At 47.5% G+C, this 12,500-nt stretch overlaps 1 protein-coding gene across 1 annotated transcript in view; it reads right to left on the bottom strand.

Annotated features, from left to right (window-relative positions):
* Positions 1 to 3,228: 3,228 nt before the first annotated feature.
* Positions 3,229 to 12,500, bottom strand: part of fam222a (family with sequence similarity 222 member A) — a 50,147-nt gene continuing 40,875 nt past the window's right edge. The window contains exon 3 of the mRNA XM_035526410.1: positions 3,229 to 6,044. Within this exon, the coding sequence (XP_035382303.1) occupies positions 4,597 to 6,044 (1,448 nt within the window). The 3' untranslated portion in view covers positions 3,229 to 4,596. The remainder of the gene's footprint in view (positions 6,045 to 12,500) is intronic.

Below are 12,500 nucleotides of genomic sequence, written 5' to 3'. Positions count from 1 at the left end.
GGAGACACAACTCCAACAGGTGCACGTCTGTCTGCCTCGATCTCATACGAGGGGCAGGGCTTTACCTCTTAGTTATGCCTGGAGAGCCAATCAGAGGGCAGGGACACAAAGTCACCCATTTGGAGAGAAGCAATTATCCCCATTCCCAACTAGAGCAGCTTTGGCCTGCAGGGGTGCTGCTAACTTACACACACACACACACACACACACACACACACAAAAACCCCCCACCTTTTCTCACATACACACTCGCTGACTCTCTCTTTCTGTGTTTGTGTAGGAAACAGCTTGGCTGTCTCTGGGAACAGCAGATCGAGAGAATAATGAGACGATTCCAAGCAAATAAGCCCAGTTTCTCAGGTGTGTGAGAAGGAGTGTGTGCACGTATCTCAGGGTGCGAGAGACCCTCCGTCTAAAAGTGCGTGTGAGCCAGACCCTTGAATGAAACATTCTGTCGCTGTCTGTCGGTCTCGTAGACTCTCTGCTCCCTCATCACTCTCTCTCTGGCTTCTTTCGGATTTTGTAGACAATAGTTGACCATATGTCGTGCTTCCCGGGTAACAGCTGAGAGCGTGCCTCTTCTGGAACGCTCTGGAAGCAGGCTAATGCTATTATTCCCGCGCAGGCTGAGACATCATTGTCTCCGCCACCAAGCTGTTCTCGCCTTTGTCTCGGGGTTAGGGGTGACCCGGGGGGACCACATTCAACACCTACCAAAGATGGGCCTGACCAGAAGATGGGGGCATCCCAGACTGTGACCCCCCAAAAACAAGGGGCCTTTTCTCGCACACTCGGCACCGTGGGTAACCGGGACGAGTCCTCGGTGGGTGCGCATCGAAATCCAGAAATGCCGTCAGGGCTACAGGAAGCACCCTCCCTCCCTGACCCCCTGCAGTCATTGCCCCTTACAAAAAAACAGAAAAGAAAAATAGTGGCTAGCAGGTCTCAGATCAGTATGGAGTTCACTTCATTGCCATCTCTCTCTCTCTCTCTCTCTCTCTCTCTCTCTCTGTTCAATCCAATTCAATTTAACTCAACAATGTTGTATTGACTAGGTTTCTCTCTCTCTCTCTCTCTCTCTCTCTCTCTCTCTCTCTTTTGGTTGTCGGTGGACCGACTCCAATGATGACAGGGGGGTCATTCTGCTATGACCCCTTGGCTGCGCGGGCTTTGAGCGAGGGTTTGGGAGCGGAGGAAGACTCCAGCCTGTCTTGACAGAAACGCCTGTGAAAATCAGCCCAGATGGGTTACCTGAGAGAGATAGAGTATAGAAGAATCCAGAGCTGTAGGGAGACAGGGAGAGAGAGAGAGAGAGAGAGAGAGAGAGAGAGAGAGAGAGAGAGAAACAAGGATGGCAGATGACAGGAAAGAGAGCACAGGGAGAAGAGCCCTCTGAGATCAAATCAGAGACCCTTTTAAAATGCCTGCCTGGCTCTCTTTCTCTCTCTCTCTCACACACACACACACAGCAGTTTTTGAGGTGGTAGGATTAACTGTTCAAGTTCTGTGTACTCGCTCCAAAGGTTAACCAATCACCTCAGCACCATTTTCCCCATTGGCTGTAATGCTCCTGTGGGAGGGACCAGCGCATCGTTAACCCAGCATCGTTAACTCAGCATCGTTAACCCAGCATCATTAACCCAGCATCGTTAACCCAGCATTGTTAACCCAGCATTGTTAACCCCCAGCTTTCCTCAGTATGCAGCTGTGATGAATGACATTTCTGGCATTTAGAAGATGCTCTTATCCAGAGTGCCTTAGTCTAGTTTCTACTTAAAGTATCTATGAACATCCTTAACCAAGACCCTGCCAATACTGACTGGTAGTGCTGAATTACTCATCACTGGGTTAGCATCGGGATAGGTACTGATCACTGGGTTAGCGTCGGGGACGGGTAGGACCCCTGTCTGTAACATTCTGTTTCTCTGGAAACTCTGTGGAATTATATATATACATATATAGGCGCACAAACACACACACACACACGCACGCACGCACACACACACACACACACGCACAAACATACATATATAACCACAATATATCAATATAACCGCAGCTGATGCTCATGAAGTTCTCGAGCCATAACTCTGCCCGGCGACCAGGGTCACGGCAGGAATCCTACACGTTCCGCATTTACTTGAAGTGATGAAATGGAAGTGATATTTCGAATACGGTTTTTATTAAAAGCGCCGGTCTGTCAAAATGTTATTCCAACAGATGGGGAAACCGTTGCATGAAGGTTAATTAGTGTTGTGATGTGTTTGAGCAGTTCCACGACAAGCCGGTGAAGCTTCGTAACCGGAGTTTATCACCAGCTGTGACATGTGGACCGCAATGCACAAGACCATCCACCCTCATTACGCAGATGGCGCGGTCACTGACCCTCTGGGACAGGTCGCTAAAAAAACACGGATTTGTGATATAGGGTTGATATATATCCTGTTAATGCAGACACATACAGAAATACACTTTAGCTGAGCCATTTTGGCTTCTTTTTTTTCCCCCATGACACAATAAATAAAGACATATGGTGGAAGTCAAGATTGGTTTTAAATAAATTCTTGAAATCCATTTATTTATTTTTTGCACCTCAAAACAGATAGGGAATGAGTATACAGGACAGCAGGAATGTACCGGAATCACAACTGTAGTTCAATCTTTTCTTTTTTTCATCATTCTCTGTGTTTTTTTTTGGTGTGAGCTCAGAGAAGGGAAAAAAATTCTTCTTACAGTCATAATAATTGCACTTCAAAAATCTAGACTGTAGATAGTTTTTCTTCCTTTGACTGAAGAAACTCCAAACCTTTACTCTCTCTCTCCCCGCCTCCCTCCCTCTCCAGAGTGTAGAAATTCAATTTTCCAGTTAAACTTGACTGAGAAAAGAAATGCTAATATAGTGGAGAGGACTGCACAGTGGATCCAATTTCTCCTGGTCCCTCCCCCCGTCCTGTCCTGTCCCGTCTCTCTGTCCCACGAGGCATTAGTCCTCACGGTCGGGTAAGTGCAGCACATTCACAGGGAAGTCACAGTCGGAATAAACGTTTCGGTGTCGGAGAGAAGTGTCTGGTTCTGAGCGCCCCGATCGGACTGCCAGCGAGGAACAGGTGCAGAGAGGGCAATTCATGCCTTCTCACTTCGCCTCCAGGAGAGAGGGAGGGAGGGGGAGAGAGAGAGAGAGAGAGAGAGAGAGAGAGAGAGAGAGAGAGAAAGAGAGAGCGAGAGAGAGAGAGAGAGAGAGAGAGAGAAATGGAGAAAAAGTGGAGAAATATGATTGTTTCACCTTTTTTTAAAAGAAGGAATGGTCAAGTGTCACACAGGTCCGTGGCTCTAAGCGCTCTTGAATTAACTGTGCTCATGTGACTGAGCAATTAGGCTTCGCACGACCAATCAGGTCGACCCGGGCGGTTACCAAGGACGATGAGCCTGCTACTCCAAACCAATCACATCGCGGCATCCAGGGAAAAGAAAAAAAAAAACCAAAAAAAATCTCTGTCACACCAGAGGCAATAGGTCAGATCCTTGATTCTTGGTGTCAAAACACCGGTTTTTGTGACCAGCCGCCGCAACGTACCCACACTCAGAGACTCCAGCGGATTCCAGTGAATAGACCATCAGAACTAGAAACTAGATTTCAGCCAGGAAGAGAGGGAGGAAAAAACCACAACCCAAAACAAAAGCTCCCAAAATGAAAGGATAAAAAAGTAAGCGTTTCAAACACACTGTTTCCCCCCGTAGCAGCCGATGCATATTATATACTACAAATATATAAAATGACAAAAATAAGTTCAAGTTTTCAAGTTTCATAAATACATTATATTCAAACTACTTGTTTTCAGCTTCCAGGTCCTTCTACAAGATTTCAGCTTCACCAAGCAGTGCAATCAGAATTCTTACAGTTAAGTTATTCTTTTAATGTATTTTAACATCATCCCTAAACAACACTCACAAGCACTGATGCTGTACGATTTTTCTGTCTTTGTAACAATTGATTTGTGTACCTTGTAGGCCTCTGTGCGTGTGTGTGTGTGTGTGTGTGTGTGTGTGTGTGTGTGTGTGTGTAACCTTAAACTTTGGTCCATTTGGTCCTGGGAGACCGTCCTTTTCATCGTACGAGCTCACAGACTTGGATCAGTGTTGAGACGGTGAGCAGTGGAAGCCGTTCCCTACCCAAACAAAGCCATTATTATCACCGCAAGGTTTAGTCCAATCAGAAAACTCAAAGAAAGAAAACAACAACAACAACAAAAATAATCAACAGTAGGACACAAAAACAATCTAAAATCCCTGTTAAAACCAAAACCAAAACCAAACCAAAACAAACAGAAATCAATCCTCATGTGGAATCTTTCTGTATCCCACTTCCCAGCAGGCTATTCTGCCCCACCTCTCAGCTGAGAGGCACCGATTGGCTTTCCAGCATTCGTCACCTGAACAGCTCCGCCCAATCGCGGCTCAGGAGTCTGCAAAAACGCCAACATCGCTCTCTACGGGAGCTAACTGCCCTTTCGATACTCCCCTGTATCTGGTTGGAAATGTCTCGAATATTCTTCATTTCCCCCGTTGGCGCCGGACACGCCCACTTTCCCGGAGCCTCTATCTGTAAACAGGAAGTCGGATGTGTGCGTGCTGGTGGTCGAGCAGCCGTGGCACCGAGACGGTCTCGTAGCCTTTACCCAGCATGCGCTCCTTGATGCAGGGTGGGTGGATGTCGTTGATGAGGTACTCCAGCGACTGCAGGCTGCTGCTGAGGGCAGAGGCGTTGCACAAGCCTTTGCTGGGCAGGCTGCAGCACCCGTTGCTGTCGCCAGGGGCACGGTGGTTGTGGTGGTGGTGGAAGTTGTGGAGCTGGTGGTGAGGGTGGGGCAGGAAGCCCAGCTCCCTGTGGCCGGTCGCGGGGCCGGCCGGGGCCGTCGTCGCCGGCAGCTCCTGAGGGTTGTAGCAGTCGCTGTCGGGGGTGACGAGGACGCTGTTCCAGGGCGGAGCGAAGTACTGCCCCACTGTGAAATTGCCCTGCATCCCCAGACAGTTCAGTGGGGAGGAGCTCACCTTGTCTGGCCCGCCTCCCCCGCTCACGCTCGCCGTCATCGGGTACGCCCTCGAGGAAGACGACAGCTGGGCGCCGCCCACCATGACGGCCCCGCCCCCCGGGATGCAGGACTCGGGGGACTTGCTTATGGCCCCGCCCCCTCCGCTCCCGCCGCTGTACATCCTCAGGACGGCCTGCTGCTGCTGCTGCTGCTGCTGCTGCTGCTTCTGCCAGAGGATGTAGTCCACACCCTCGATGTAAGCCCCGCCCTTCGCGAGGTCCCCGTTCTGCCCTGGCAGCACTGTCCCGGCGTAGCCCAGACTCCCCTGCGCGTGCGTCGCCAGGCTGGCGACGTAGCTGCCCCCGGACGAGCCGGAGGAGAGCCCCATGACCGCGGCGCCCTGCTTACAGGGGCTGGGGTGGGCGTTGGTGGGCGCCGCGGCGACCTGCTGCAGGGCCTGGGCCTGGCAGTGCTGGTTGATCTGGTAGATGATGCTCTGGATGGAGGGCAGGTGGGACTGGGCGGGCAGGTTCAGCCCCCTGACCCCGCCCAGCGGGACAGCCGACCCGGCCAGCGTCACGTTGGGGGGGGGGGCGGTGGCGGCGAAGCCCCCCTGCGCGTGGCAGTGGGCCGGGGGGCAGGGGGGCGGGTACGGCGCTGCCGCAACCAGGGCGGGCGACAGCTTAGTCCGCCGGCCCTCCGCGCTCTTCACCACGGCCCTCGCGGACGAGGACGAGGAGGAGGACGAGGCGGCGGAGGTGACCCGGACGATGGCCAGCAGGCCCTGGTAGGCGCCCGGGCGGGGCTGTGGGTGGGCGGGGGCGTAGGGGCTGTAGCGCTGGCCCGTGGTGTCGAACCCATTCACCGTGCGGTTGAGGTGCTTGTGCTGTGGGACCCTGACGTTGGCCGGGAAGATCTTGATGGACAGGGGGCTGTTGGCCGTCTTCTGCGCGTACGCGTCTAGCTCCGCCGAGCTGGGGTAGCGGGGCGACAGGACGGGCATGCTCCCTTCACCTGAGAGAGAGAGAGAGAGAGAGAGAGAGAGAGAACGTGGTCATGAACGAGTCTACTTACAACAGAGGTGCCGTCACCTAAATCGTTTTTTTGTGAGTGTGTGTGTGTGTGTGTGTCTGTGTGTGTGTGTGTGTGTGTGTGTGAGTGTGTGTGTGTGTGTGTGTGAGTGTGTGAGTGTGTGTGTGTGTGTGAGTGTGTGTGTGTGTGTGTCTGTGTGTGTGTGTGTGTGTGTGTGTGTGTGTGTGTGTGTGTGTGAGTGTGTGTGTGAGTGTGAGTGTGTGTGTGTGTGAGTGTGTGTGTGAGTGTGTGTGTGAGTGTGAGTGTGTGTGTGTGTTTTCACACAGAGAATGTCCGCTGCGTTATCTACTTCCCATTATTCGACTGATTATTCACTGACGTGTCCTTTCCCGCATGTGAACAGGACCAGAGGAAGTTTGCTCTGGTTGCCCGGAACAGGAATGCCATGAACACCTTCAACGAACTTCCTCCATCTAACATCGTCTGCACCTCTCTCTCTCTCTTTCTTCCCAAGTCTCCAGGTTCATTCCCAGCTAAACGAATTTTTCTTTAAAAACTCAATCTCCACTAAGCTGTGCCCCAGGCTCTAATACACCACTGCTTAGTGAAATTGATTCTGAACACCCCCCCACCCCTCTGGACTCCTTACCGAACTGGGTTACCCCCGCAGACCGGCAATGGCGGGCACGAGGCGTCGAGGCGGGCCGGGTCAGAGGGAGGGAGTGAAATGCTTCTTTTAATTGCACTGTGACACAGTTGCGGTTTATTGGCGGCGGGGTTTATTAGGGAGCGGCTTCGAGCTCCGCCACTAGAGACGGCTTGGTTTTGACAAGCTGTGTGTCCCAGACGGCGATGGAGGCGATCGCATTTACGTTTTACTTTCCACTCGATGGAGACGCCAGTAGGCGCAGCTCTGTCAAGCGCGCTCAGCAATCCCCGGAGCTCCAGGTTCGGATTGTGCAAGAGAGGGCAAGCGATAACGAGAGGGTGCAGGAGAGTGAGTGAGAGCGTGTAAGCATCCAGGCTGTTCTCTGGCCTGTCCTTCCCAGACGTTGGAAAGGACTTCCCGTTCAAACGCAGACTGAAGACCCCATCCTGCACCTGTGGAAATGTCCCACTGCTGTTGAACTGAACACGCCAGCACTTACTGTTCCGTATCACGGGATACGGTGTTTGATACGTGACTTGATACAGTGCTTGTGTTTATTTTGCAGTTCTTCCAGGTATCAGCCTCGATTCTAAGAGAGGACCACACGGCACTTTCGTGAGACGCTCCGGATGTGGGACCCGCTGGTGTAACCCAAGATAACTAAGCTGATGTGAAGTACCAAAAAGAGCTCCTGTGATGTCTGTACTTCTGTGGTGAAGGTTGGAGAACTGTGGAGCATTTCTGACTCAGCGAGAGGCCCAGGGGTTCAGAGCTTTCCCCTGGCAACACAACAAATGTGTGGATTTTAGGTCATATATGGAAAAACGATTCAATAAATCTAATGTTATATCAGTGAGAAAAGAGGCCCAGATGTAGGAGATCTAATCCACAGCGTAAAAGCCATCTGTTCAGATCTACCAGCCGTGAGGAACTCCGCTCCAGCTCCAACCTTGTCAGAAAACCTCCTCGGATGGCGCGATCTCACCAGTGTCCAGGGAAATGCTCCATTTAGAGTTAGTCGTCAGGAAAGATGATGTCGGCAGCGCGGGAGTCGCACGCTCGCTCTCTGTACGCGTCTCCAGCGTTACACACACACACCACACACTCGGACACTTGGGGGTGGGGGGGGGGGGTGAAGGTCCTCGGTACGATTGGATTTAAACGACATTATTCAGGCAATTTCACGGCTGCTTAGTTCAGACCCAGAATGGAGCAGTCAGTCAGGCGTTGGGGTGCGGGGGGCGCGGGAAAGCACTTCATTTAGCAGCGATAAATCAGGCTCCACAAATGACTTGCAGCCTCCTCAAAAATGACGTTTTTATGCAAAAGTGTTCTGGGGGGAGGGGTGGGGGGGGCAGCCGTGCGGGAAGCGAGCGTCGGGACGCCCTCGGGACCTGCCAGAGCAGCAGGACGAGCGCACGAGGCGAAATACCTCCCGACGTGCGTCTCTTTTACGAGGCCCCTGCTATCATGTCCTCGTTACGGCTGCCAAAGGGGACCAGTGTGTAGAGTGGAGTTTGTAGAGTGTAATGTGTAGTGTGTAGAGTGTAATGTATAGTGTGTAGAGTGGAGTGTGTAATTCTGTAGAGTGGAGTGTGTAGTGTTGAATGTGTAGAGTGGAGTGTGTAGATTAAGACAGTGACTCATAAGCTGTTTGGCTATTGGCTCAAAAAGCTCAAAAGGTACAGTGTAACAGGTGCAGCGTAATGGGTACAGCGTAACGGGTGCAGTGTAACGGGTGCAGTGTAATGGGTACAGCGTAATGGGTGCAGTGTAACGAGTGTAATAGGTGCAGTGTAACGGGTGCAGTGTAACGGGTGTAGCGTAATGGGTGCAACGTAATGGGTGCAGTGTAACGAGTGTAATAGGTGCAGTGTAACGGGTGCAGTGTAACGGGTGTAGCGTAATGGGTGCAACGTAATGGGTGCAGTGTAACAAGTGCCGCAAAACAGTACAGTGTAACAGGTGAAGTGTAACAGGTGCAGCATAACTGTACAGTGTAACGGGTGCAGTGTAACGAGTGCAGCGTAACGGTACAGCGTAGCAGGTGTAGTGTAATGGGCGCATTGTAACAGGTGCAGTGTAAGGGGTGCAGTATCCATGGTTTTCTGCAGAGAACAGGTGGTTTTAGAGCTCTGAGCTTTCTGACACACATTCAGCCCAGCTGTTGTACTGCATGAAGAAGTGCAGTATGGGTCTAAAAGATTCCAGACTCCTGCATAAAGGACTTAAGAAGCTCTCACCTGATTGGTCCCACACTGAGGTCTACCATTCAGCCTTAAAGACTTTATCTTCTACACGAGTCCCACCAATCAAGGAAGCGAAGCCACATATGCTCAAAAACATCCACCCACATACACACAGACACACACTCACGTACAAACAAACCACAAAAACCACACACAAAGCCACTGTCTTGTGTGACGTTTCCCTCCGCAAACAGTAAACGCTAAATATTTTCACCACAAACAGAGACTCCAGTCAGGGCGGTAGAGCAGGGGGTGTGTCCTGAAACGGCGTCTAGGGACCGGCCGGAATGCTGGGGGGTTGTGGGGCAGGTGCGCCAGGCGTGGGCCCGAGGGTGAGTGGAGAGGAAGGTGACTGGCGGAATGCGGGTTCGGCGGGGCAGATGGCAGATGTAGAATACCCGCCATGAGGGGACGGGGGCGGGGCGTCTCCGCGCTTGGGGAAGAGGGTAATGAAACGTCTCTGATCTGTGCTGCACTGTCAGTGCCTAATTGGAGGTGGTCTAAATGGGTCAGAGGGAACCGGGGCTGTCACACAGCTGTGCTTAGAGACACACACACACACACACACACACACACTCCGCTCCCTGCCCGCCCTTCTGCCCTGGAATTTGCTTGTCGGGGAACATCAAAGAGGAATGACTCTCCTGTCATGGGGGGAGAGGGGCTGGTGTGTGTGTGTGTGTGTGTGTGTGTGTGTGTGTGTGTTTTCTAAGCAGACTGACAGCAGACTGGGGAAACACACACCCCCAGCCCATTTGGAAGGCGTGCGGGTGGGCCACATGTTAGTGCAGCAGGCTTTTCTGCTTTCCGCTATAGCAGGAGAGAGCAGAGCACTCTGATCAGCATGCACTTTCAACCCAGACACAACAACCCCTCACTGTTACCCTCTCCTCTCCTCTCCTCCCTCGCTCCTCTCTTCTCCTCTCATCCCTCGCTCCTCTCCTCCCATCATCTGTTGACAGGGTGCTGGCCCTGGCATCAAAGGGCTTCACACTTCACAGAGTACAGGGATTAGAGGCCTTTCAAACCAGTGTGGGCTCCCAGGGTGCTGGCCCAGCCAAAAAAGACCCCCAGAGCTATTAGAGTGAGAGACAGAGGGAGAGAGAGAGAGAGAGAGAGAGAGAGAGAGAGAGAGAGAGAAAGAGAGAGCTAGATAGATAGATAGAGATAGAGAGAGATTGAGAATGAATATGTTTGTAAGTTGCTGCATTTCAATCTTTCAGTTTAAGATAAATTAGGGACACGTAGGGACAGATATTTCTTTTTACGGGGGGCAATAGACAGAAAACTTTCTCAAGGGCAGTTCCTGAGTTCCTGTAGGGGGCGACAAAGGTGCTACACCAGTACTGTTGTATTAAATGTATATAGAGGAAACACTTATTACTATAATATATACCTTATAAAGTACTGCTGTATTAAACACTTATTACTATAATATATACTGTATGAAGTACTGCTGTATTAAACACTTATTACTATAATATATACTGTATGAAGTACTGCTGTATTAAACACTTATTACTATAATATATACCTTATAAAGTACTGCTGTATTAAACACTTATTACTATAATATATACCTTATAAAGTACTGCTGTATTAAACACTTATTACTATAATATATACCTTATAAAGTACTGCTGTATTAAACGCTTATTACTATAATATATACAGTATAAAGTAGTACTGTATTAAACACTTAGTACTATAATATATACTGTATAAAGTACTGCTGTATTAAACACTTATTACTATAATATATACCTTATAAAGTACTGCTGTATTAAACACTTATTACTATAATATATACCTTATAAAGTACTGCTGTATTAAACACTTATTACTATAATACATACAGTATAAAGTACTACTGTATTAAACACTTATTACTATAATATAAACTATAAAGTACTGCTGTATTAAACACTTATTACTATAATATATACAGTATGAAGTACTGCTGTATTAAACACTTATTAGTATAATATATACTGTATAAAGTACTGCTGTATTAAACTCTTATTACTATAATATATACTGTATAAAGTACTGCTGTATGAAACACTTATTACTATAATATATACTGTATAAAGGACTACTGTATTAAACACTTATTACTATAATATATACTGTATAAAGTACTGCTGTATTAAACACTTATTACTATAATATATACAGTATGAAGTACTGCTGTATTAAACACTTATTACTATAATATATACTGTATAAAGTACTGCTGTATTAAACACTTATTACTATAATATATACTGTATAAAGTACTGCTGTATTAAACTCTTATTACTATAATATATACTGTATAAAGTACTGCTGTATTAAACACCTATTACTATAATATATACTGTTTAAAGTACTACTGTATGAAACACTTATTACTATAATATATACTTTATAAAGTACTGCGGTATTAAACACTTATTACTATAATACATACTGTATAAAATACTGCTGTATGAAACACTTATTACTATAATATATACTGTATAAAGTACTACTGTATTAAACACTTATTACTATAATATATACTGTATAAAGTAATACTGTATTAAACACTTTTTACTCTAATAAATACTGTAAAAAGTACTGTGGTATTAAACACTTATTACTATAATACATACTGTATAAAATACTGCTGTATGAAACACTTATTACTATAATATATACTGTATAAAGTACTACTGTATTAAACACTTATTACTATAATATATACTGTATAAAGTAATACTGTATTAAACACTTTTTACTCTAATAAATACTGTAAAAAGTACTGCTGTATTAAACACTTATTACTATAATATATACTGTATGAAGTACTGCTGTATTAAACACTTATTACTATAATATATACTGTATGAAGTATTGCTGTATTAAACACTTATTACTATAATATATACAGTATGAAGTACTGCTGTATTAAACACTTATTACTATAATATATACTGTATGAAGTACTGCTGTATTAAACTTATTACTATAATAAATACTGTATAAAGTACTGCTGTATTAAACACTTCTTACTATAATATATACTGTATGAAGTACTGCTGTATTAAACACTTATTACTATAATATATACTGCATGAAGTACTGCTGTATTAAACACTTATTACTATAATAAATACTGTATAAAGTACTGCTGTATTAAACACTTATTACTATAATAAATACTGTATAAAGTACACTCGTACCGAGGGCTAATGTGTGTGGGTTCAGGTGATGGGAGGCACTGGACCAAACCACTGTGAGGAGGGGGGAGGGGCATTGATGGGGACAGCTCTGATTTTGGGGGTGGGGGTGTCAGGACCCCTCGTCCCCCTGTAATTTCCACCCATGGCGTAAAGCGTATTTTATATGAATATTAAAACAATCGGAGTGCTTGCATGTGCGCCTGTGTGTGATGAGCCAATCTTGTCAGTTCAGTCCTGTGTGAGTTATTAGATCATGCTTATGAACCCAGTGCAGATGGCTCTCTTTCACACACACACACACACACACAAACAGAGACTGAGTTGTTCACACCTC

Source organism: Electrophorus electricus, chromosome 5, assembly GCF_013358815.1.
Source record: "Electrophorus electricus isolate fEleEle1 chromosome 5, fEleEle1.pri, whole genome shotgun sequence".
Lineage (NCBI taxonomy): Eukaryota > Metazoa > Chordata > Actinopteri > Gymnotiformes > Gymnotidae > Electrophorus > Electrophorus electricus.
This window is presented reverse-complemented; position numbering and strand designations above follow the sequence as displayed.